General features: G+C 37.0%; 1 protein-coding gene across 1 annotated transcript; it reads left to right on the top strand.

Moving 5' to 3' along the window:
- Nucleotides 1–471: 471 nt before the first annotated feature.
- slc6a2 (solute carrier family 6 member 2) lies at nt 472–25708 on the top strand. The gene is made up of 15 exons (XM_004067311.5): nt 472–620; nt 1001–1477; nt 3456–3587; nt 4930–5167; nt 12425–12563; nt 12834–12968; nt 14465–14568; nt 16447–16571; nt 16645–16757; nt 19335–19463; nt 20060–20159; nt 21063–21163; nt 22849–23016; nt 23788–23859; nt 24092–25708. Exons 2-15 carry the CDS (start codon nt 1180–1182, stop codon nt 24113–24115), a joined length of 1878 nt encoding a protein of 625 aa, XP_004067359.1. The 5' UTR covers nt 472–620; nt 1001–1179; the 3' UTR covers nt 24116–25708.
- The last annotated feature ends 739 nt before the right edge of the window (nt 25709–26447 follow it).

Below are 26447 nucleotides of genomic sequence, written 5' to 3'. Positions count from 1 at the left end.
GCCACAAATACTCAAAAGCCGAAAAAAATAAGTAATGTAACTGCTTAGTCAAACAAAATGTCTTTAATTTACATTTCAAAATTAAATGTTTTTTATTTTATTTCATTTTTTGTTCTTTTTATGTTCTTGTAAAAGCTTAAAATAAATGGTCTACATATTCATTTTCTGCTTCTCTGATTATGCTTATTACAAATTTCGGGGGGGGGGGGGGGGGGGGCTAAAAATTGAAATGTTTTTTTTTTTTTTTCGATAAATGTGTTTTGAGAAACTTATTGGAACCTATAATTTCTATGAAAATCTTTTTTAATGTCTCTTTTGGCATGCATTGAGGCCATGCAAAATACTTGCCCAGGGTACAGAAAAGCCTTCATCCGGCCCTGGTTATGGTTATGGAAACTTTGCTTCTTCAAAAGGGAAGTCAACCTGGAGAGATAGTGTTCAAGTATAAAATACCACGTGGAAGAGAGAGATAGGAAACTGACTTATAAGCGGGCATTTTTTTAATCGTGTCTGCTTGAGAAGGCGAGTCTCAAAGTTCTTTCAGAATGGGCAGTCTTTCCTCAGATGCGTCGGGACAGCTGCAGAATCGGGTCACGGAGAGGTGTCCTTAATTTTACCAAGTACGCTTCTGTCGCACAGCTAAAAATGGCTTTAAGGCAGCCTAATAACTTTTACAAACAACCATTTATCTTTCCGTAAACCCTCATGATTGATGTTTTATCTTACCAGATTGTTTGATAATTTGGCGCACAATGACAATGCACTGCGCGCGTGTGGTGACGTAGAAAGAAAGTTGCTCTCACTTGAGACTTATTATTGCTTAAAAAATATGTTTGACTTCACGAATGCTTTTATTGATGACATACCAAGACTTGGTATGTTTGTTGTAGTGAGAGAATTTATCCCCATTTTGCAGTCCAAACCTGCCAATTCAGAAGTGCTTGAACTTTACGCACACATTAAACCTATCCAAACTCCGCTTCTTTTCCTTTCTCTCCAGCTGATGTGCGCGGACGGGTCACCTCTTCTCACGGCGGAGAACGCTCCTTTGCCAGGTTTTGCCAGCGGGATAGCGATCCCCGATCCAGCGCCAGGACTCAAACCATCTGCTGCGCAAGAACCTGCAGGGGGCCGTGAGATCAGCGCGCCGGCGTGGGCTTTGTACGCATCCCAGACACGATGAATATCCAGGTTCTACCAGAACACAAGCTCTCGTCGGTCGCCCCGCTGAAGCAGTGCAATGTGGAGAAAAAAGAAGTAGAACTGATACTGGTGAAGGACCAGAATGGTGTCCAGTACACCAATTCCACAATCATCCCTACCGCTGCTCGGTGCGCGGGTCCCCACGGAACCTCTACCGACATCGAGAGAGAAACTTGGGGCAAGAAAATAGACTTTCTGTTGTCAGTCATTGGCTTCGCGGTGGATCTGGCCAACGTTTGGAGATTTCCTTACTTGTGCTACAAAAATGGAGGAGGTAAGCAGCCTTTTTGTTGAAAAGTATGTCATCAAACATTCTGCGCGTTAACCTCTAGTAGAACAGAAATAGAATGAGTCATGTAGCCCCACATGAAATGTAATTCTGTTGGCAGAAAACACCTGTTGCATGTTAGTACTAATTCTCCCGTTAAACCTTTGTTCAACTTTAAAATATTTATCATAATTAGCATTTCATAATAATTCATATCCCAGATTTAAGATTGTTGTATATTATTTTGCATGTTTACTTAATTTCACATTTTAATCCCAATTGGGAAATAGCTGTTAATGAATTCAAAATATGTAAAATAATCATGTTAGAAAGAGCAATGCCAGTATTTCACTAACCTACATCTCAGTTTCTGTCAGGTCTTTCTGCATAAACATCTTAGATGCAGATTTGAAACATGGCACTTTACTTGCAAAAATAATTTTATCAAGTTATTTTTTTTACACTGTGAATTTTACTTCCATAATTTATCTCCTAAAATCTGCAGACTGCAATGACTGCAGTCCAATTAAGGCCACCAAAAAGCAGATTACTTATATGGTGTGAAGGAAGGATGGGGCAGGCATGGGGTGGTAGTAGGCGGCTGCAGCGGCTGCCGTTGCAGGGTCCAGACCCAAGGGCAGAGATGGCATCCTGAGGGCATCCTCAGTTGTGGCATAAGGCCTGAAACCCCGCAAGTACTCTTCTGGCACATGCAGGACCAGGAGGCACTGCATTGGGCAACTGTCTGGGCAGGTTGAAGTGACAGAAGGAGACGAGGCACAAAGACACTTTGTGGAGACACAAAGTGTCTTTGTGGAGACACTTATCAAGAAAATAATGTAAGATGTTGTTGCTCATTCCAGTAAGCTTGATGTCCATAGGAATTATTGAACATAGCATCAAAAAGAGCATTTAATCTCATTTGAATTTGTGACAAATTTACAATGCCGCAGAACACAGCAGAAAGGCATTTGACTGGCTTATGGGGCTGTAACCAGGAATCCTGCATTATTTTGGTGAAATGTACTAAATGGAATGTGGAATTCTAGTTTCTACATCTATTAGTTTCTGGTTTTAGTTTCTAGCTTTCTACTAGTCTATTAGTTTCTACTAGTCTATTGAAAGAAACTGCAAGAAGAAAGCCTGTATTTCTGAATATATCCTTCAAAAACAAAGTAACTTTTTTACATTTATCGTTTTTTTTAGTGGCTCAAAATAAAATATGCTTTTCTTACAATTTATGATGAAAAACAGATCCTTTTTTTAACATAAATGTTGACTGAGACATCTTTGTCTAATTAAAAAAGAGTGCATAGTACTCCATCTCTATAATTATGCTTGAAAATATGAATCATCATGTCAAAAAATATAACCAGAGCGGCCACATAGTTAGTTTTGTGGCTGTTTTAGTTTATGTTTTAGTTTCATATTTACTCATTGGACTGATTTGATCAATCTTATCCCTAATTAAAATCATTTACTTTTTGTAAGAACAAAAACATGAGTTTGTGTACCAGAACAGAAAATAGTTTGTTTCAGATATTCATTACAGCATATTTCTTTCAGGAAAAAGTGTCCTGTTCCTTATTTATCCGTCTTTCCATTTACAGGACAAAAAAAATCACTATGTGGACAACCTGTCAATCATGCTGGCTTCCAGCAAAATCTATTCATTACTGTCAAAATTATGTCATTTGTGATGAACAGTGTCAGAGCAATTCAATTCCAACAGATCATTTCCTTGTTGGTGGATGTTCTTCTGACTCAGCGTGAAAATAGCTTGGAGCCTCCTGGCCAAAACTCTATAGTTTGTTGTTTTGTCTGTTTATGCCTAGCCCCCTGTCACTCCTCTTTCCATTTTTTTTCATATAAGGGTGTTTTGTCTAGCACTTCTTGTATTAACAAGTGCAGGTCTGAAATGAAGATGGAGGTGATAGGAAATCATTGGTAAACAATTGGAATGCTTTTATTTCTGTCCTTCTAGGTGCCTTTTTGATCCCCTATATTCTTTTCTTGGTAATTGCGGGGATGCCATTGTTCTATATGGAACTTGCCTTGGGCCAGTACAACAGAGAAGGGGCGGCAACAGTTTGGAAAATATGTCCTGTCTTTAAAGGTGATCTTTAGCACACACACAATTGCACTTGCTTCACTGCGCACGCATGAACTTGCATGGTTGTTGACCTTCTAACCTCTTAAACTATGCTACTTACTGATCCGTCATGCTTTTTGTTGGCCTCACAAGTGTGATGACCTTTGATTTCATCCCTTTGTTCTTTTCCTTTCACCTCAAAGGTTCTCAGGAGCCACTTCTAACTGGAACCTGTCACAGTCACTATCAGTCTGACTTTTTTTTTTTTCCAAATCTTTCCGATTGCTGTTCCGACCTCTGACCTGTGTGGGAGGTTTTTTTTGTGCCAATGCAGATTTTAAATGACAGAAATGAAGGGAATTCTGACCAATGTGCAAGCGTTTTGAAAAGGAGCCCCCAAATGATTTGCATGCCAATAAGAAACTTTGTGAAAACAAATACAATCATCCGTTAATCTTTTTTTTATTATTACATAAACCTTAAATACTTGTAGTTTCGTATCTCACACCTGCAGACTCGCTTAGCTTAGAACAAGATCTAACTAAACACATTTTCAAAAGCCGTCAGTGAAGTTCTTGCAGCTCCAGCACCAGCCTTTGCTTTTGTTGGCGTTGGTGTTAAGGCGGGTTTGTTTTTGTCCAGTGCAGAACGAGAAGAGTGAAGGGTTTATGAGCGTCTCTGTTTCATGTAAGACATCACATTCCAGTGGAGATAGAATAACACATCCCTATGCTTACGCCCCACATACAGGTCACAATGATGGATATAAAGCATTAATGCCTTATGGATGTGCATGCAAACAATTTTTCAAAGGTTATTCAAGCTCGGAGATGCACTATTTACCAAAGTGCAAATAAAAAATGCTTTATGATTAGTTAAGAAGTAAATCATAATGTAAATGTGTGTAATTTTTTATGCACTCTGTAAACACTTGGAGGTCCTATGATGGGCAACTTCTTTCTCTACTTGAGTAACTTCTTATCTGCCGGCTTCAATTGGATGCTATAGTCATGAGCACAAATCATTTCATGGAGAAAAACGTTAGGATTTAGAAAATCAGGGTTAACATAAGTAAGACATTGGAAAAATCTTGTGATCCCTTTTGTCAACTCTAATTTATAAAACTCTACAACTTAATATCCACATGTAACATGTTTTTCTTGCAAGACAGAAAATAAGAAAATATTTCTAAAAACAAGGGTATTTTTACTTTCTTAACATTCAGTTTTACAGTGTACAAAGTGGAGAAAGTGCAGAAAGAAAGGAAATAAACAAAGTTCATTGAGAAGTTTATTTATTCATGTTTTTAATAAAACTGTGCCATTTATTACTTTTTGATATTAATAATTATCCTTGTGTTTCTTAGGTGTGGGCTACGCTGTGATTGTCATAGCCCTTTATGTTGGCTTCTACTACAACGTGATCATTGCCTGGTCGCTCTACTACCTGTACTCCTCCATGACTGCTGAGCTGCCGTGGCTCAAATGTGGCCACAGCTGGAACAGCATAAACTGCACCGATCCCCAGCACATCAACGCCTCTTTTTTTGACAAAAACACATCTTATGCCAATAACAAATTCACCCCAGCATCAGAGTACTACGAGTAAGTAATATCCAAAACATATTGCCCAGTATTGTTATCACTTTTAAAGCAATATAGATGATTATCATCCACAACTCGACCAGGGTTTTTTTTAGCAGAACAAACTTTATTTAAATACTTAAAGAGTCCCAATTTAAAACAAAAGGTGAAGTAATCTTTGGAAAAATCCTGAAATATTTGTAATGCAATCCAAATGCAATAAAGCTAAACTAAGTTTTCTTAAAAATAATCAGGATGTTTTGTATTACAATATAATGCTAATGATATATTTTAGATGGCCTTCTTTCAACATTCAGATCACAGAATTGCTATGATTTCAAAACCTCAGTGTGTAAAAAGAGTTTGTAGATCTCAGTTATTTTTATCTTAAAAATGTTAAAAGATGAACTGATTGAGCGAGTGTGTGTTCGATCCACTTGGTTTTGTTATGCTGTGAAGGGTTCATGAACCCCTTTTAGTGAATTTGCTCTAAATGTGTAGAAGGCAGCTGGTGAGTCAAACATTCTAAATTAGTCCAGCTAAAAGTGTTTGGACTACAAAAAGGTGTGTACACAAAAAGTTCAAATGATGTCTTTGAAGTGCATAAAAAGAGCCCCATCTGTTTATACTTCAAAGACAGCCAATTCTTCCTCAGCTTCTGTGAAGACTGACTGTGCAACCCAGAGGAAGTCTGTGAAATGATTTGGACAATACACGGGACACATGCTAAGCATGACGCACAGAATCCATCCAGCATGCCTCCAGGCCAATAACAGAGGCTGCGAAAGCCCACACTCATTCTGCTAAGTAGCACAATCAAGTCACATGCCTTTGTGTGTTTTTATTTCAACTGTATCTTTGCTTGCAGGAAGGCTTCGCAAAACATTAGGCTTAATTCATCAATGCAAACATCTATTTTTTTAACCCCGGAAGACTGCAAAACACACACACACACACCCACAGATGAAACCCAGCCTGACAACAATAGGGCACTTTTAGGCAGATCTTTCATGGGGTTTGGAACTGTGGGAGACAATAAATCCTCCCACTTTCAGCTAGCTTTGAGAACAGGAGCAGTGCCAAGGCACGGCTAGAGGGAGGCCAACTGAGTCAACACATCAGTTGCTTCACCTCTAGCATTCTTTCTACGTGCAGACATCCTTTCAAGCTCAGTTTGTAGCAAAGGTGTCATGTCCAGCCAAACTGGCAAGAAACAACACACTTAGAAACTGAAACTCTCATTCAGAATCTCTTCACAGCTGGCTTGGACCTCTTTGATAAGCTGAGCATCTAAAGTATATTTTTTTAAAATCCCACTCCAATCGTTTTCCGATCTATTTTAGAAGTCTTCCCAATTATCTTTTAGTTATGATTATGTATTTTTTAGGCACATTAAAGTCTAGTCTAGGTCATAGTTTCTGCAGATCAGCAGCAGTTCATCAAAAATTGGCCTACGTCTTGTGATCGGGACCGCTTGCGCAGAGTAAGCCCACCCCATTTTCCATCATCTGTTCGTTTACACTTTCTCTCACTAGCTTACTGCCCCTCACCACCCCAACCTAACATTAGAGGTGCAACAAAAATTGTCGAGTTACATTGGAGCTATCCAGCTGTGCAGTTTTGAGCCAGATGCCAGCTCAACCGAGAAAAAAAACAGGCGTACATGAATTTATTTGTCTACAAGTGGATGCATCAGATACGAGCAGGGAGCTTGTGGCCCGTCACTGCTACAAGCTTTTTCCAACAGCATTTTGCTCCTGATTCACAAAGATTTTTTTAGAAATGCAATTAAAAATCTTAATTTTCTTTATATACATGTCCCCCGTTATGGACAACAAGGAACATGTTAAAAACAGAAAAAAAGCGTGTTTTTGATCGTTAAACGGATCATCAAAAAGATTTCAAGTTATCAGGAATCAAGTAAACACAATGATTAAGAAAAAGCTATATATTTTTTGCTTGTAATTTAGAATTTATCCATTGGCATAAATTATCAAAGTCAAACTGGTCTATTCATTATTTTCTTTATACATACATTTATCCATTGTTTTTAATTTACCCACAGGTGTTTTTAATGTTTGCTTCTAAATTTTCTGAAATAGATAAATAATAGATAAATAAATTTGTTAACTTAATCCTGGTTTATAGCTTTGCATTGAGTTGACGTATGAAGCTTTATGGGACCAAACATCCTTAGCTGGACACGCCTCAAAATTCTTCCTGGTCCACTTTGTACTTCCTGGCATTCGTTTTCTGCCTTTTTTTAGTAGCCCATGAAATGATTACCCGTTGATGCTGTATCAGGAAATAAAAGAGAGGTCACTTCACAGTTGACATTTTCGTTTTTTGTAGTGCTGGTGAGGTTGTCAGCTGTAATGTGGCATGGGCCAGTTAGATCTTACTTCTACAGCTTTTATTGCTCTCATTTTTGGAGATAAATAAATTGAACAAAACTTAGATCTATGTGGGAATTCCAGTGGTTAACTATGTCAGAAAGATGGAGTGTGTCTTAAAATGATTTAAAAGCCATCTAGATAAAGAAAAGTTTGACCCTCTTCTCACTGCAGTGGTTAAGACACAAACACGTCAACTTTTAAAGGAAGATTTGGCTTTGTCAAGTTTCTTTAAAATTAAGCCAAGATGTTTCGCTTTTTAAAGCCTTTTTTTTCCTTTTCAAAAATCCTGCATTTCCTTGTGAAATTGATTCATGATTCTGAGCACCAACACATAGAGCAGAATTACTTGAAAAGAAAGACGATCAAACAGTTAAAAGGATGTTTTCCCTTTAGTTTGTTAGATAACTTCATAGACATGTAAAATAATTGGGCACGAAATCATGTTTGGTTAATCAAATAAATCGTGCTGATGAGGGGTGAAAATGCTCAGCCGTTTTATATTCACATCCTTCATAATCATGTTTGCATGGCCCATTTCTCCTGTTGTTACCATGTTAAGTCTAGACTGCATGCAACAGTGTACCAGTCCACGACCACGTACCGGAAACAGTGAGTGATAAGACTAAACGTGGTTAGAGCAACAGAGCCAAAGGGGCTTAGATTGAAGTTACAGCTTGCATTGACAGGAAGTGCATAATCAAAGCTATCAGATGAGTTAGAAGGCAAGTTAGAAGGGACTTTCTGATAGAACATTAACCACAGATCTGCAGATCACTTCAGCCTTTGATTGTTGCTCATCATTAACACTGATGTTTCACGCTGTATGTACTATGCTTTGCATTTATTATCAGACAAGGATAAATATGGATGCTGAAAAGTTTTGTAGATCCTTAATTCCCAAAGGTGTCTCTGTCTGAACACACATCCTTTTGCAAATTCCATAAATTTTCCTCTTGTTATGTGAGCCAACGCTCGACCTGAATCCATCTCTTCATTTATCCGACAATTGTATGCCAGCTTAATTCAGTCCAGCATGAGAGAAAATCTTTGGACAAATGTGACAAAACAAAGAGGAAATTGATGTTTTCTAAATACACGCTGTTATCTAAATAATAACAAACTCGTCTCCAATAATTTTGAACTCACACGCAACATCTAAGAGTCTGGTGTTATTTGTCTTGAAGCTGATTTCACGCTTTCATATCAAGGATCCCCATGGGAACATAGGTCACCTTTCATTTTAGTTTAACATCAGGAACTATAATAAAACTAGTCAAGTACATTGTAAGCGCTTTGAACATCTGGGAAAGCACAGAAAAATCCAATACATTAATATTATTGTTATTAAATTAGAATCTCCATTATAGATTTAGTCAAAGTAATGGTAAATGTAGCAATTTCAGGTTTAAAGATGCCCTCTAAATGGAATCTACTTTTTATGTGACTGTATTTTGACCCTAGTAATAAAAGTAAACCTAATGACAAGGATCGTTACAGTAACGCAAACAATTTGGGATTTTCTATCCTTCTTTAAGGTGATATATAAACTTCAGGGAAACATTTTCTTTATCTGTTTTCTCATTCAAAGGTGATTAAAGAACGATATTTGCTGCCGGAGGCTATCCCGCGGCTCCGGCAGCCCGTGACACTGAAAGGGAAAAAAACGGAAGAAGATGAAAAAAAGATGATTAAAGACCGAAAATGTTCAAAACCTCTCAACTTACTATAGAATAATAATTTAGACATGGCTTGTGTTGGGAAAAGATGAGATGTAATGTTTTAGCTCGTAAGCTCTGAGCAAATCTTTGAAAGATCCACCTGTAAAAACATCTTTAAAGTTGTGAAACTGTTGAAAAAAAATGGATCAAATGAATCATAAGGCTTAAAAGTGTGTCTAAAACGAGAGCCTGAGCTGGATTGGAAAAAGAATGGGGATGATTTCTTCCAATTAAATCTATAAATTAAATTAAAAGTCTGAACTTCAAAAACCCACAAAGCAATCATGTCGTTAAATCCAAGGTCAACATTTTCCCCTTTACTCAAGCGAGAAAGCAGTAACAGGTGGCTTCCAAAATGTGGCCTGCTAGGACACGACTGAAAGAAAATGACAGCAGATGTTTTCTCAGAACAGACATGCGACATGAAACACGTATACAAAGATCTCAGCCGGAAAGCAAAATGTTCTATTCTGGATTAAGTGCATATTTAGGTGAAAATCTGCAGTAAACATCAGAAAAACAGGAACAATTTACTGGTATATCCTTTTGAGATATTTGGGTACAAAACAAAAAAATTAACTTCATCCCAATTTGTACATGGCAAACTGAAGTTATAATGACAGATCATGACTCTAGTGCAAACATCAAAATAAAATGAATGGAAAAGAACAAAGTTTCAACATCCTGCAACATTTAGATATGGAAGGAGGAGACATCATTTATCCTGGGTACCTGCATTAAATCATTAACTTCCCTCTGTACTTTTCACATGAACTTGTCATTTTTCTAAAAAGGGAAAATGATAGATTTGCTAATTTCATAGCTAAATATATACGCTCAAGGTGGATAAATAGCCCAAAAAAGTAAAAGAATTAGATAATTTAAGCATTTGCACATTTGTTTCTATTTACTGTCGATAAGATAAACTACCGGTACATGTGTTTGTAAAAGGTTTAAAGACATCTGTTGAAAGTAAGGAATGCTTTTTTTCTGTGGTATGTGAGATAAGAGAACAACAGGTTGGAAACATTTGTTGATGATGTGGCTCTGTTATCAGCCCCATTCCTCCTTTTACTTCCTAATTTCCCAAACCTAGAAGTGGGATGTTTCCTGATTTATTCATTTTTAAGCTCTTAGTGCTGTTACATGATGAGAGGGGCGCTTCAGAAAGGCTGCATTACACAATCAAGTTTTGAGGTCAAATGGCAAGAAATTTGTTAACATCTTTTTCCCCCCAAATATTTTAAGTGGAATTCAAGTTTTTTTTATTTTTTTTTTTATTTTATTTTTTATTACAGTTATGTATGTGAGAAAATAGCTTGTTTTTAGTTTGTAATCTTCAGATTGTTAGATTTGCTTTGGCATTGTCAAGGACAGTGCAGTGGAACCTCCAGAACTTTACAAACACAGGAAACAAAAACATTTGAGGACAAGCCTATCCAAACAGAACCAAAAGAAAACAGAACCCTAGAAACTCCAAAACATGACAAACATAAAAAAATATGATTTTCTTCCCTATCTCAGTTTTTTATAAACAAACAAAAAAAAAAACTTAACAAGTTTGCCTACCCGACATGAACATATTTATTCATCTCAGCATGTGCATGCTTTTCACAGGCAGAAAAAAGGTTTTCAACTCTGGTTTGGGAACTTTTAACCATAGTTTTTGTTGGAAAGCAACAAGTGTGATGGCAGGGGCGCAACTACCTAATTTCATAGGGGGATGTGGCCACGTAAAAAGCCCCCCCCCTACTCACACACAGACACACAGACACAAATCCACATAATAAAACGTCCCATCCACCCCTCCTAAAGCTATCTAAACACCCACACAACACCTTAATTGTTTAAATGTATACATCTCATTATCCCAAAAGCAGAAGTTTAAACCAGAGTGAGCATCTAGTTTTTTTTGACTTCAGTAGTTTAACTATTCCTACCTGAAGTCATCTCTGCTCTCTTTACTATCAGATCCATCACCAACCTCACGTCTGTCTCCTTCACCTCTTGCCTGTGTTCTTCTCCACTAAATCATAAGGCCAAGCAAGAATTATTTAATGCCTTAAATAAATCCAACCTCTTGTTAATACTAATGCATGTTTTTTTAAATGAAAAATAATATTTAAAAATGACTGACTTGGTATGAACTGGCTTTCCCCTGAACGTCCACAACGGCCACATAGCTCCTCCCCTTTTAGGAAGACATGCTGGGTCCTTTGGTGGAAAGGTGCTTAGGCATCACATCCAACAAGCAGGAGATTTCCTCACAGTGCCTACCCACCAATTTTAACCATCCTCCCCACACTATACACACATACACACACACACACATGCACACATAAATGCATCACACCAGGACAGCGCTGGCCCCTCTTCTGTCCCCTACCCTGTCCCTTGTGGGGGGCCCTAGATGCTTTGTAGAGGTGGCTGTACCCCCTTCTTTGCACATAAGAAGGGGGGATCATTGACATCTTTAGCTATTCCATGATCACTTTACATCCGAGCTTGGGGTGTCCCTGTAGTGCTGATTCTGGTCGTCACCTTCATGTTCTGGGCCTCTTTATCTTTTCCAACATCAAGGGAGCCTGGTGAGTCCATGTTTACCCCTGTGAGGGTCTCTCACTAATGCCCTCCTCCTGGGCAAGAAGTATTGGGCTCTGCCTTTACTTTCTGTTCAAATCCCCTCTGGCGAGGGGACGGTTCTCTGGCTGAGCCGGATGTTTGAGTTCTACGTTCTTTGGCACTGTTAATTATTCTTGTTCATCGCAGGGTTGATCATCCTTCCACTTCTTCACTCCCTTTTTTTTTTCCTGTACACATGCCTTCCAACTCTACTATCCCACTCTCCTTCTCTCTTCCGTCCGGTCCAAAAAAAAAATACATATTAATCTAATTAAAAAAGAAATTTAGCCTCGAACACAAAATGAGTTTATCCAAATATGCATCCAGTGTGTTCAAAGCTATGCCTTCTGTCATTACCATAACATCTGTCCAACTCAAGATGCCCTCAGCTTTATCTGTTTGTTAAGCTGCTTGACAGGACAGTTTAAAAATAAGAAAGAATTTCAGTGAAACAAGGCTTTGTGATGTCAAGATTTATCAGTATTTAATACCATAGAACGGTATACAGTTAAGATATTTTCTTTATGTGTGTCTCTATGCAGACGAGGTGTGTTGCATCTCCATGAAAGCAAAGGTATCGAGGACCTGGGTCTGCCTCGCTTGGAGCTAACGTTGTGCTTGGTTGTGGTGGTCTTCATTCTCTATTTCAGCCTATGGAAAGGTGTCAAGTCTTCAGGGAAGGTACAAGCACCAACAACAGGACAAAAGCTTGTTGGTTTTATCTAAGCTGGTGCATCTTATAAATTAAATTAAGTAAAATATTCTGAATCCAGCTCAGGATTTATTGCTACACATAAAGTTAATTTGAGGTTAATTTAAGCATTTTGGTTCCTCACTCTTGTAATATTCTTAACTAGTTATATCACGATATGAGAGTTGTCTTTTCTTTATAAAAAAAGGGGGTCATTAAGTTTGTTTTACATTGCCTGTTTGCTCTTTGCTTGTCCTCAGGTGGTGTACATCACAGCTACAATGCCATACGTCGTCCTGTTTGTGTTGCTCATTCGAGGCATAACTTTACCAGGGGCCTTAAATGGCATCAAGGCCTATCTTAACTTCAGTTTATCCGAACTCAACAATCTGCAGGTCAGAGTTTAAAACCATGCTTCTTAAAATGGGATGTAAGACATTTTTTATACAGTAAATTGAATTAAATTTTGTCATATTTGTTTATCTCTGGGTTTGTTTCTCTGTGTTAACACCTCAACCTTTCTGGTCTTTAATTCTCCAAATGCTTGTGAATTACTTTGTGATAAAGCTTATGCTAGAGGGGTCAACTTCATTATTGATTATCATTTCTCCATCATTTCATTATTTACCACTTCTCTGGATTTCTGGTTATGGATGCAACAGTTTTAGCAAGGTAGCCAGATTCGGGACCAGAAACCACTCTCAGACCCATATTTGGAGGTGGTCTCGGTTAGTTTCCAATCGGACTGAGCTTCTGTTTGCTCTGAGATTACTCTGTATGAATACAATCTGGCCCCGGAGTGGAAAAACTGAACCAAAATGGCCACCGTAGCCGACGTAAACAGATTAGAAATGAAGGAATAGACGAGGCGCGCACAAATGTAACGCAACGATTGTAGTTTTATCAAACAGGAAAAATATTCCAACTGTTTATTTGTTAGAACAATTCATTTAACACAGCTGAAAATGCTTCTTACATGCTTTTCTGTGTCTCGATACGCAGCATGCGGGCAATGCTGCTGTAACGTTACAATAAAAGCTACCTTGTAGTTCCTTTACAGAATTTTCTTAGAAACACTGCCATAACTCCACAACGATAAGACACAACAACTCATTGAAATGTGGTTGGTTGAATGCAGGCTAGATAAAACCATTTTTAACGTGACACACATTGCGGCTCACTGTTTTCCCGACACTCTAAATGTCATAAACACTTAGCAGCGTACTTTCATACCTTACGTCTCCTCATGGCTGCAGTAACTAGCATCCTCTGAGTTAAAGCACACTCTTTGCCAGTAACCGCCTTGCAGCATGGCTCCACCGTACCAAAGAAACAAGTAAAAATTGTTGTTCCAGATGTTCAAAAGTGGTAATCGAAATGTAAAGTTTTATTAAGTTAATTGTCCCAATAAGAATTGTAAAGCACAGCACGTCCATCTTTCTCTTGTTGTTTTGACACGCCTTCCTAGTTCCTGGCCAGTGACTGAAGGAATCTTTAGCCACATGCTTTTGTTCACAAGCGCTGGTCTGTAACAGAATGGTCAGCTTGATGCCAGTCTGAATACAGACCAAGGTTCGGGACTTGATCCGGAACAGATTAAACAGACTCAATCCAGAACAAATAATTTTTCCAGTCTGAATAGACCCTCAGATAATTCTAACCCATGGAAATTCTCCTTTTTGCTGGTGGAGTGGCAAATTCATGGGGAATGCCAGAAATAAACATATGCAGAGAATGTAATGTATATATGATCTCTTACCTTGAAAAAATTTTTCCAAAAAATTAAACTGATGCATTTTTCCTGTATGAGAGGTATTTTAATTTTATCTCAAACATTATTTAATATTATAACAGTTTTTCTTTGTTTTTTAATCTGCTTTTCCACCTGTAGGTATGGATTGATGCTGCCACACAAATATTCTATTCATTGGGAGCTGGATTTGGTGTGCTCATCGCGTTTTCCAGCTACAATAAGTTTGACAACAACTGCTACAGGTAATGCTTTACTTAACACTAAATAGCTAAAAATACGGTCCAAGCCCATTTAGCCCAAGCTAAATTTGTCAGTTTCTGAGCAGCCTTCCTTTCCGTATGGTAACTAAGCCAGCAGTTGTGATGCTAATCTGCCCGGCTTACTGTGATGTCAGACTTTAAGAGGGCAGATAAAACACAGAGCAGGACAGGTAGTCAGATAATAGCCAAAGGCTGGACATATGTTTGCTATTTTTCCACAGAGCTGTTCTTCCTCAGAAATAAAACAGGCACAAACTACTGGGAAAACAGCAGGCATTACACATTTAGCTAAAGTTACACAAGGTACAAATGACTCCTTTTTCCCCCCAAAGTATTCCTAACAGTACTCATAACTTTTCAATGTAGCAGTTGTCACATTTAGGGGCTCCCTAGAGATGTAATATAAATCAATGTGTCTACAACAAAATTGTGCATGCATTCTCTTTTGTCTTGTTTCAGTGTGTGCTCACTTTTTAATCCCATGCTGGGCCTCTCTTTCCTTTCTCGTATCAAGTTTATTTTGACTAGACAGCAAGCAGGTGGGATTTGGATTATGCGCTTTGTGGCAAATGAGCAAAGTTGAACTTGTGGAAAAACAGCTGCCTCAGAGCCAACATTGTTAGAAAAGCAAGTGATGACAACTGACTTGTTTTTATTAATATAGTAATATAGGAAGGCTGGAAAAAGTGTCAAGTGAATAGGTAGGTCCTTTCTGAGAAAAACAGACAAAAAAATGTAAAGCTAAATAGAAAACATGTGCAATGTTTTTTCAAGTTATTTCTTGGCATCAACAAAAGAATGAAGTCACAGTCCACCCTGAACTTGTTTATGAAAATATAAAGCTGTTTGTTTACAGCATTTTTCAAAGGTGAGGCAGACTAATTAGCAGATTTATTTCACGTTAGAAAACCTAACGAAAGCAGAGAGGCAAAAAAAAAAAAAAAAAAACTCATTTGTAAATGTTCAGACATGATCAAAATCAGACAAAGTGACTATAATTTTAAGTCCTACAGTTGGGCAATAATTCTTAACTCCATTTTTCTTTGATGATAATGAGGCTATTTTTTCCCCATTTAGTGTACTTGTGTAGTGACCTGAATGACCACACCAGAGAGCAAGGTTGGATGAAAACATCTCAAAAAAATTCTTGGTCTGTACACAATACAAGAAGAAGAAAATGAAGGGAGGAAGTCAAATGGAAGGAAATTGTTCATTGAAAGTGTTTCTGCTTTCTAAACCCAGGAGGTGGCTGAGGTCGAGTTGGCCTTATTCATTCTGTCAGCAGCTGCTGAACAGCTCTCTAATTACCGATCAAACTACTGACCAGGAATGGTGAACAAAAGCTTGAGTATAATCAACAGCCTTCACCTAAATAACAATCCCTGAAACAAATGAAGAATGTCACTTCAGACATGGGATTACTTTTATCTTTCTTTGAAAAACAATTACCAAATGACATTACTTTGCAGATGTTACAGTTGGATGGAAAACCTATTCAAATCCTTGGAAAAAAAAAACCTGCTGATGATCTCATACAGAAGATCGCAGATCGGGAAAAAAATGTTTTTTTTTTTGCTTATCCTTTAGCAAATACAAAGATTTAATACAACTTGTGACTTTTATGGAACAAGCCTTACAAAGTCCAGTGGATACACTGCTTAATAAGAAAACATGCAAGACTGCCATGTATAATTGCAATGTACATGCATCTCTGATGAAAAACTAGTTATAGCATTAAACATTTCCTGTACTCTATATTGATTGGGATTCTTTCAGAAAGCCATAAGCAGTGATACAGTGTGTTTATCTTCAATTAAATGAGACATTCAAAATAAACCTCTTTGTGTTGTCTTGGTCTAGGGATGCCATCTTGACCAGCGCTGTGAATTGCATCACAAGTTTCGTCTCAGGGTTTGCCATCTTTTCCGTGCTGGGATACATGGCTCAAAAATATAACATGGATATAAAAGCTGTGGCAACAGATGGTGAGCTTTAGTAGTCCACACAGAGACAACAGTGTACATACAGAGTGGTCAAACCATGTTTTTCTCCATGTAGGACCGGGCTTGGTGTTTATCATTTACCCTGAGGCAATTTCTACACTTCCTGGCTCAACATTTTGGGCCATTGTGTTCTTCATTATGTTGCTGACTTTGGGCATCGACAGCTCGGTGAGTAAATAATAACACACAAAGTAAAATAGTATTCACATTTAACACAAATAGGTCATATGAAAGACCAAATGGTCAAACAATACTCAATCTTGAGCAGTAGTGAGTTCATTTAATATTTAAGTAGCAGGTCACAGAAATGAGGTAGATTTCTTCATACCAGATCATAAAAGCTATGCTTTCTTGCAATGATTTACTTACATTTTTTTTTTTTGTTATTCAGGATGAATTGATCACAAGTATGTGACACATTTGCTTTGCACCAAAATGTGTAACCCTTTTAAATGTTACTTATTTAGTGTTGATAGTCTGCTAACTATGTTGAGTAAACGTACATTTTTCGTAATGTATTTCTCGCAGCAACATGTTTGCTTATACTTTCCCTCTTGGAGTGAATTAATCCAAAGCTTTTTCAGAAATTAGTCTCTGGTCAGTCTGTCTGAATTGTACATATGATGCAGATAATATCAGCTTTCAGATTTCAATTGAATGGTTCATGAGCGCGCTCCCCCTTCCTCTCCCTCATAATTAAGTCTCACTGTGACACATCTGTGTTCATGTCGAAGGGGGCTAGCATATAGCATCATTTTTGTTTACTAGGAAAGGCCTTGATGAAAGTCTGAGGAAAAAGTTTAACTTTAATGAGCCATAGCTTTCCAATTTCTGACTGCCAGCTTAGAAAAACAGTGCTACCTTTACTGCACACAAACAGGAAACAGAAGACGCTACTGTTTCCTGAAATACCTCGTAATACTTTGGCAACAGAGTCATGACATACATGAAAAATGGTTATATTTGCTTGTACTATGTGTACTGCAACACAATATTGAACAATGAAGCTTTGTTTTATATTAACTCCTAAAGTAAATTTGCCAGATGTTGACAGTGAATACCGTCGCACCGGAATATAAGCCACAGTAGCCCAAAAAAACAGTATAATAAAGAAAAGAAAAAAACTAAATAAGTCGCACTGGAGTATAAGTCGCACTCTGGGAGAAAATGTGCAAAGCATCTGAACAAATCCGCCAAACCCAGCATAGCTCTGTGTTGACACCAGGCCCTAAGGGCGGAAATTTCCTTTTTTCTTCGTATTAAAAAGTGCCTTTTTTTAAATTAACATTAGTAAATTTCTCTTAAAGATACAAGAAGAAATGTGTCTACAAAACCCCCAGTATTCTATCTATTTTCCTCTAACATGGAGGTTCTGAGCTGCCGCTTATGTCTTTGCAGCTACGCTCGGACTTAAATTTTAGAGATTTGCCTTCTTTAAAATCGATATCAATTATTTGTATTAAAATATTTACAATCACAACAAAATCCCATGTTTAGAGGATAAGATGCAAAAGAGAATTTAGCTGTGAATCCCAACATAGAGCATAAGTCACATTGGGTACAACCGTCAGGAACTGCAGGTGTAAGATCCAAAATGCAGGAAATTGGGCTTGGTGGCAGAAAGGTAAACATTTCATAAATAAACTTAAACAGGACAAAATCCGTGGAGAAACAAAAACAGAAGACCTGGGAATGTAGAACTATAAAATAATACACATGCAATATCCACATACCCAGCTAATTTTTAGCCAATAATCTCAAGAGCAAAGGTTCACTTAAAAAAAATAAAATTGCCATTAATTCTGTAATAATTTCTATATTTATCTACCATAGCAAGACAAAAGATAATTTGTTATTAACATTGATATTTTTTCAATTTATAATTAAGAATTTTCCCATTTGAAATTCATTCTTTGTTTGAATTTAGATGCAAGTGAAGCACTAAAAAAACAGCTGAAACTCCAACAATTTGCCTTGTAGACCAGCGGTCCCCAACCCCCGGGCCGCGGACCACTACCGGTCCGTGGGTCATTTGGTACCGGGCCGCACAGAAAGAATAAATAACTTACATTACTTTCGTTTTATTTATTTCTGAATCTGAAAGATGTTTTATTTTGAAAATTTCTCAATTCCCTGTTCCATCCGTCTATGTCACTCTTGACGCAGGCTAAGGCGCTCTTCTTGGTCACGTGATACCGCTAAAATAAAACCCAGGAGTTACCAAAATGAGTAAAAAACAAACCTTTTTGAAAAGTTTCTTTGCCAAGGGGAAAACGCCCAGCCAGGAGACAGAAGAGGAGCCTTCCACTTCCCAAAAAACGAAGGCTACATTTAATAGACAGTACTTCTTTATTGCACCACGAGTGCGGGAAGGGGAGAGGATGATGAGAGCTGCGCGATGTACTATGTCATGCGTATCATAATAAAAGCTTAGGGATCTGCTCGCATGTCTCTGTTCCTCCTTCATCATAACGTTGTTATAATAATCATTCGCCTCATCTTAAAGACTGGTCCGTGAAAACTTTTCCTGATGTCTTACGGGTCCGTGGCGTGAAAAAGGTTGGGGACCACTGTTGTAGACAATTTGCACGGTGCTTGAATCTATATGGGAAGAGAAATTTGTGAGAAATGTTTCTGCTTTTGCTTTATGTGAGCAAGTCAATAAACAGCATGTGGCCATGACAAACTGAATATTTTTAGCTTATAGACTTGTATTTTACTGTAGTGTTTGCTTGTGTCCAACAGATGGGTGGCATGGAGGCAGTGATCACAGGCCTCTCAGATGACTTTAAGTTTCTCAAGAGGAACAGAAAGCTGTTTACTTTTGCCACAGCTTTTGGAACATTCCTCATGGCTCTCATCTGCGTCACCAATGTCAGTATTATTTTTTATAATACCCCAAATTACCTTTTTCTTAAACTGTTTATGAAAAATGCATGTAAAGGTTTACAGTATAAAAGTATGAGTTTATTACTTTGTCACAGAAAAGTTGCAGAACTCTCAAAAAAAGCACTGGACGAACTATAATGCCACTGTCTGATCATAATTTAGAATTTAATTAAAGCGGTGCACAGGAAGCCAGCAATTCATTTCCTCTGTGGTCTCTATTCATTTGCATGAGCCCAACTGCAAGAAAAAAGAAAAAAACACATTACCGATTAGGCATGCTGAGTGTGGAGGTAAAAGGTTTATGAGAGATTATGTTAGTGATTCACATGCTTTCCCCCTCCTTTAATCAAATAAAAGAAATTATTTAGAAAAGGAAGGGATTCAGTTTGTATTCAAGTACTGTACTGAAAGATCTCAATCTTTAGAGAACATGTAGAATACTTGTTTGTAAAAAAGTTAATTTTAACCAATTGTACAAATGTATTTTCAAGTTCTAAAAACGTAAAAATATTTTCTACCATTTAGGGTAAAGAACAGATCATAAACTCAAACCCTAAATGTATTTTTTTTACTGTCCATAGGGTGGAATCTATGTTCTGACTTTGTTGGATAAGTATGCAGCTGGAACTTCTATATTGTTTGCTGTGCTGATTGAGGCCATTGGAGTGTCGTGGTTCTATGGTAAGATTGCAATCATTAAAGATATATTACAAGCCTGCAATATTGCCTAAACAGAGACACCCATAATAACTAGGGGATCATTTCCAAACTCCATTGCTATAACATGGAAAGATAAGATGGGAAAAATAATAATTTCATGTATCACTGTGTCTTTTAGGATTGTCATGTTTTTTTAGGTGATCAAGCAATGAATCCAGGATTGAAATTTGCTAATCAGAATAAAATTACTTATTAGTATACGATGCTACAATACTCTTCCTATAGTTTTTGATTTTTATCATGGATTCTTCATGGATAGTCTTATTGTTGCCAGATACACTGATAAACAAAGGGATCATTCGTTTTACTTTGTTTCTATTTTAATTTGTTTGAATAAAAGAATTGTGTTCAATTTGCTGGACCTGTTTTATTAAGTTTGAAACCAAATCAATGTTTTCAATTGTTACATCATACTTTTAAATAAATGTTTCCTCTCCAACTTAAATCAATATTTAAAATTCTACTTTTCATTTCCTAATTTACACATTTTGTTTTGAAGTAACACTATTTTTATTTAAGTACAACCTTTGCCACATCGGCTTACAGTGAGCCAGAAAATCTGATTTCTGCATTAATACATCACAAATGCATCATTGTGTTTCTCACACATTAGTATTTTTGAACATGTTTCTGTGTGATTGTATTGTCTTTATATACAAAATGTGACTATCACTGAAAGACTTTTAGCCTTATATGGTCAAACTGCTGCATCTCAGGTAGTGGCCAAGATCACCTGGATCTTTTCTACTTATATATCAAAATTTGTCAAACAAAGAACAAGCTGTAGGGTAAAATGAAGCAAGTATTGATCACATATAATCCCACACTACCCAGAAAACACTGATCTTTTCAATCTTTTGGCAGGTGTGGACCGCTTTAGTGAAGATATTGAGCAAATGATGGGCTTTAAGCCAGGATTGTACTGGAGGCTCTGCTGGAAATTTGTCAGCCCAGTTTTTCTTCTGGTAAGAGAAGTTTCAAACAAAATAAAAATAAAGACATGCATGTTTCAGTTAGAGGCAGGTATGCCCATGAATGGCATGCTCCTCACATACAGAGAAAAAACATCTGCTTAAGTGAATTAAAGTAATCCAATAAAATCAAGCGCAGTGGAAAAAGCACTCACTCACCACTAAAGGCCAGATTCTGTCATCAAAAGGCATGACAGCAGTTTGTACTCAGACAAATGTTGGGAAGATAGAGGAAGCACATGGTTGGATCACTGTTATCCAGGAGAGGGTGTGGACGGTCATGTGCTTCCTTTAAAACAGAAATCTATCTGCACTTTCGCCAGGAGGGCACTAGAAATTTGGAGAATGAAGGATTTCTTTTACACATGGAGAAATTACCATTATTACCAAATATGTTTTATAATGGAGCATGGTTTAATTACCCATTTGTATTATACCTGCATTTAAGCATCAATGACAAAATTCTAGAAACTAAACTTGATTAAGATGTTGAATTCTGTTGGCATAACTGAAATTGACAAAAAAAAAGAAAAAGCAGATATTGCTATTCTTACTTGATCTCCTACCAGATCTATAACTTTTGTCACTCAATGCATATCCAGCTTCCTTTTTTTTATCAACAAGTTCAGATAAAGAGGCTGTGTCATGGATTGTGTCTATATTATGCCTTAGTCACATCTGCCCTTATGGGTGAATACAGGTGATAAAGGAGCTAACATGTACATGCAGGTGGTCCGCAACGAAATATCAAAGTCGTAGATCACTCGGTGAGGCTATAGAATGTTAATGTTCATGCACATTTTTTCTACCGATATACTGTGGGCGACAGGCCATAGTGAACACTTATGCAACACATAAGGATTAGTACAGGTGATGGAGGTGAGACGCAGGCACATTGTATGGATGTTTCAGTTTTTAACCTTGTGCCCCGAAACCTGTTCACTGTGCAAAGAGCTCATTAGTGCTGTTCAGATGGTAAAAGCGCACTCCTTGCATGGAGTGTGACTGAAAAGAATTTGTAAAACACGCCTGCGTCTCACCTCCTTCACTCTTCTTGTTGGAAAAGTGTTCACCGTCGGTAGAAAAAAATGTGCATGAGCATTTTTTGCCCAGTGGTCAGCAATTTTAAATTTTTGAACGGGTCACCTGCGTGCCCTGTGCAGAGTTGCCCATTTTCCCCCCGTAAGGGCAATTGTGACTGAGGCGGAGACCATACAAGCATCAAGAGAACTGCAATGCAGCTGCTCCTGTCTACAACCCAAAAAACCGTACAGATCAAGCCCTCGAAATGGGGTGGCTAAGGCCTTAGTAATATGAGGACACAGAAGAGCGGTAAGAGAAGGAAGATTATCTAAAAGGATCTCCCTCTGTTGATCGGGTTAACTATCAAAAGTAGCACGTTAGAGTTAATTTAGAAAAAGATGTCAGATATGTGGCTAGCCAAAAAATTCATTTGAAATTGGCTATAGCAAAAGACCTGATAAACTTTAACATTTTGACAGGAATAAAAAATACTAGATTTAGAAACATATGCTGGGGTTTTTAAATGCTGGCACATTTCAAGAACACTAATAAGATTTACTTTTGTTGATAGAAAGACACATTGTCCTGACCTAGAAATGTAAGACGTTTTACATTTAAGCAGCTTTTTTCTTTTCTCCTTTTCCCTTCCTCAACAGTTCGTGGTAATAGCCAGTACTGTGACTTCATCTGGGCTAAAGTACGGTGATTATGTCTTCCCTAATGGGGCCAACCTTTTGGGCTGGGGCGTGGCCATGTCTTCAATGCTGTTTGTTCCATTTTATGCCATCTATAAGTTTTTCAGTGTGCGAGGAACTTTCACAGAGGTATTTATGCAAGTATTTGTGTTATCTTAAGAAACCAACAATGTTTGATACATTAAAATTAGGGATGAGTTGAAATAATTTTTTCCAGCAAATACGATAACTGATATTTCCACTGCAATTGTAGCCGAAAGCCGATACTTGGTAATATCGATATACAGTAACACAAAGTTTAGATTTCCTTTTCTTTATTAGAAATGACCTGAAAACAGACAATTACTGACTATGACTGTAAACGTATGCATACTAAACTATTAGGAACAAGTCATAGTAGTCGGTTTAGGGGTTGTCATCTGGGCTTAGTTTTTAAAGTTAGAAGAGCTTTGTCAATTCAATTAGGAACAAGTGTACATTTGAAAATTAAAGTGTATCTAAAAACAGTCAGAATAATAACGGTAGTTTTTTAAACATCAGAACGATATCAGCTATCTCAATTTTTGCAAATGTCGGCCGATACCAATACTGGCACTGATATATTGCCCATCCCTAATTAAAATTGTCTTTTTTATTTACATTATCTTAAAATGTCACGGTAAAACTTGCACCAACACTTAGTCATTTTTACAAAGAAAATCTGTTTTTATCTGCAGGTTACTGGTGGCTACGTTTAGAATTTTAATGAAACGTGCCATATGTCTTTCATTTACCCCTTTTTTTAAAAAAAAAGGCAAATATGAAAAGTGCCCAAGAGTTGTTCAGTGTTGAATACTGTTAACCCTCTTTATGTGGAAGGTTAAGCCCATTTTTCTGTTGTTGACTTGCATTTTTTTCCAGAGAATAGCCTACTGCATCACTCCAGAACATGAGCATCACAAGGTAGCAGAAGGAAATGTACGGCAGTTCAAAGTAAGGAAAACAACTTAAGGTTCTCTGAAATTACTTCATGCAAAATTACTGGATGTAGTGTGAAATTGAAAACACCAAAGCACATATAAACGTTTTAGTTTTGTACTTTTTTGTAATGTCATAAAAAAAATATTATGTATGACGACATTTGCAGCAGGTGATACTGCCCAAGATATGCAGCACAAGAAATAAATAACTCACCAACAGAATGATTGTTGTGTTTTTTTTCCAGCTCAAGCACTGGTTGGCCATTTGAAAATAGAAGCCCAGATCGCCGTGATCCATCATCTGGATTCTCTTTTGTGCCACCAGTGATTGGACAGAGAAGGAGAGCTGCAGCGTCCTGTTGCTATTAGCAGCATTTTCCCTCAACAGTGGCATCAAGCACTTTGATTTGTTTAAATTCTGAAATTATTCTACTTCTTTAGCTCAAGCAGGAAACCCTATGGGCATCAACGTTTTTATTTTTTTTATGACATGCTGAGATTGTGCAGCTATAACCTCTTGGAAGAAATATAAACTACAGTTAGCACCTGAAAATATCGCATCTTCTCCCGAAATATTTCTCTGTAGGGACCAAGATATTCACTTTTTAAAAAATGGAATATTAGTCAAATAAAAAAGAATTGGTCTGTTCTGTTAGCACAATTGTTTCCATTTGCTAGTGCCTTATTAAGTGATACAGTCGATATTTCCCACAGTTCACGCAAAGAAAAGGAATAAACTGTGTTGACTCAGGAACCCTGAAAAAAAATCATGAGAATTCTGCTCTTTGACATTACTGTCAAGTTTAAGTGATTTGGCAAAAAAAAACAACATATGAGATGTTTTCATGTCACTTTTTGTGCCTTATTCCATTTTCTGGAAAACAGAAAAGGGAATATTGCATAGATCTTATCAAAACTCTAAAGCACTGTGGCAACCTTTTGTGAACTTTAAAAGCGGGGCTCACTGCCAAGCTGTAGCTTTAAGGAAACCTTACACAGAACCTGATCAGTGCCCAGCTGCTGACTTTAAGCAGGGAGGGAGGAACTAAACCAAAAAAATGGCATTACTGTTACAGATAATTTTATAATTAATGTGTGATTTTTCCTTTTAAATTTTGTGTCTGTTGAATCCTTTATGGAATCCATGTGGCTTTTTCTTAGAAGACATAAAAAGAGAAAAGAAAGCGAGTTTGTGGGTATGTGTGTGTACGTATGACTAATGAACGTTTACTGTTGGTGTTTAGTAAATAGATTACTGAAAACTGAAATGGACTGATTTTAGTGTACTGTATGATAACCATATAATAACAACTTTTATATTTTCACTTCAAACACAAAATTGTTTTATATCACCATAAAAGTGCCAATGTTTTTCTTTGTTTCCAATTTTTCCTTTTATTTAAAGGTTTCAAATAACACTGAATCACAAACAGAAAACCCCTGCTAAAAAGAAAAAAGCCACACAGGAAAAAAAGAAAAAATATATTTGTTCAATATATAAGAAGACATAAAAATATATAAATATATTCTTTTGGTATAAATATATTCTTTTGTTTTATCTAATGTGGTATTTATCAAGCTGTTTATAGCAAATCGTGAATCGAAAGTATTTTAAATGTATCTGTCCAGAACTATAACAAGTTGTCTGATGTATAGCTCAAATGATCGACTTAAAAAGAGAATATTCCTCAGTGTAACCCTGGGCTATTTTGTCTTGTATGAATGTGAACAAAATACATCCTGGTTGTCATGAACCATGTTTACAGATATAATGAATACAATAAAAATGTCCTGTTGAACGTGAGTGACAGCTGTCTATGACGTCTAAGGTATAAATAAAATAAAGAATTTCTTCTACACAAGCCTGGAGACCTTTGCTTTTTGTTATGTTAAAAAATGGATAGTTTTAAAGGTAAAGGATGGCCATTTAATATTTTTTTATGACTTGACGCCCCCATTACAAGTGGACAGCATACATGACTCTGGCTATTCCCAAAGTTTGCATCATATGTATTAAATGATAGCAGTGTGAAAAAAAAGCTAGCATCTAAGAGTGTTAAAAAATTATTATACATCCATAGTCACACTAATAATGAGTTTAGAACATTGTGAGTTCAAAACACTTTGAACTCATTTCTGACAATTTGGTTTTCAAAAAAATATTTGTTTAAATGGAAAACGGTAGTAGTATTACTAATCTGTTTTCATAGAACATTGCAAACAAAATTGTTTTGTCATGATTACATACCTTTTTTTGTGAATGACTGGCAACATTTCTATTTCAACGCAGTTTATAAAAATACTAAATTAGGCAATTTTGGATGTTTAAGTTCTACTAAATATTTACATATATAGATGAACGTGTACGATCTCAGAACAGCTAACTTTATTAATCCGTTCCTGTGTACATTTTTTTCATGAATTCGGTTAAAAAAGGGGGGGGGGAATAGAAAAAGAAACCCAATAATTTTCTAAGGCTCTGGTCCTGTTGAAACAAAAAAATCCAAATAATCAGTCTAAACTAAGAAAATACAAATATTGTTCTGCAGAACTTTAGCTAATGTTTGTGTAGGTAGATTTAATATGTTTACCCTGAACTTT

The sequence above is a fragment of the Oryzias latipes genome, chromosome 3 (genome assembly GCF_053564925.1).
Source record: "Oryzias latipes strain Hd-rR chromosome 3, Olatipes_Hd-rR_3.1".
In the NCBI taxonomy this organism is placed as follows: Eukaryota; Metazoa; Chordata; class Actinopteri; order Beloniformes; family Adrianichthyidae; genus Oryzias; species Oryzias latipes.
This window is presented reverse-complemented; position numbering and strand designations above follow the sequence as displayed.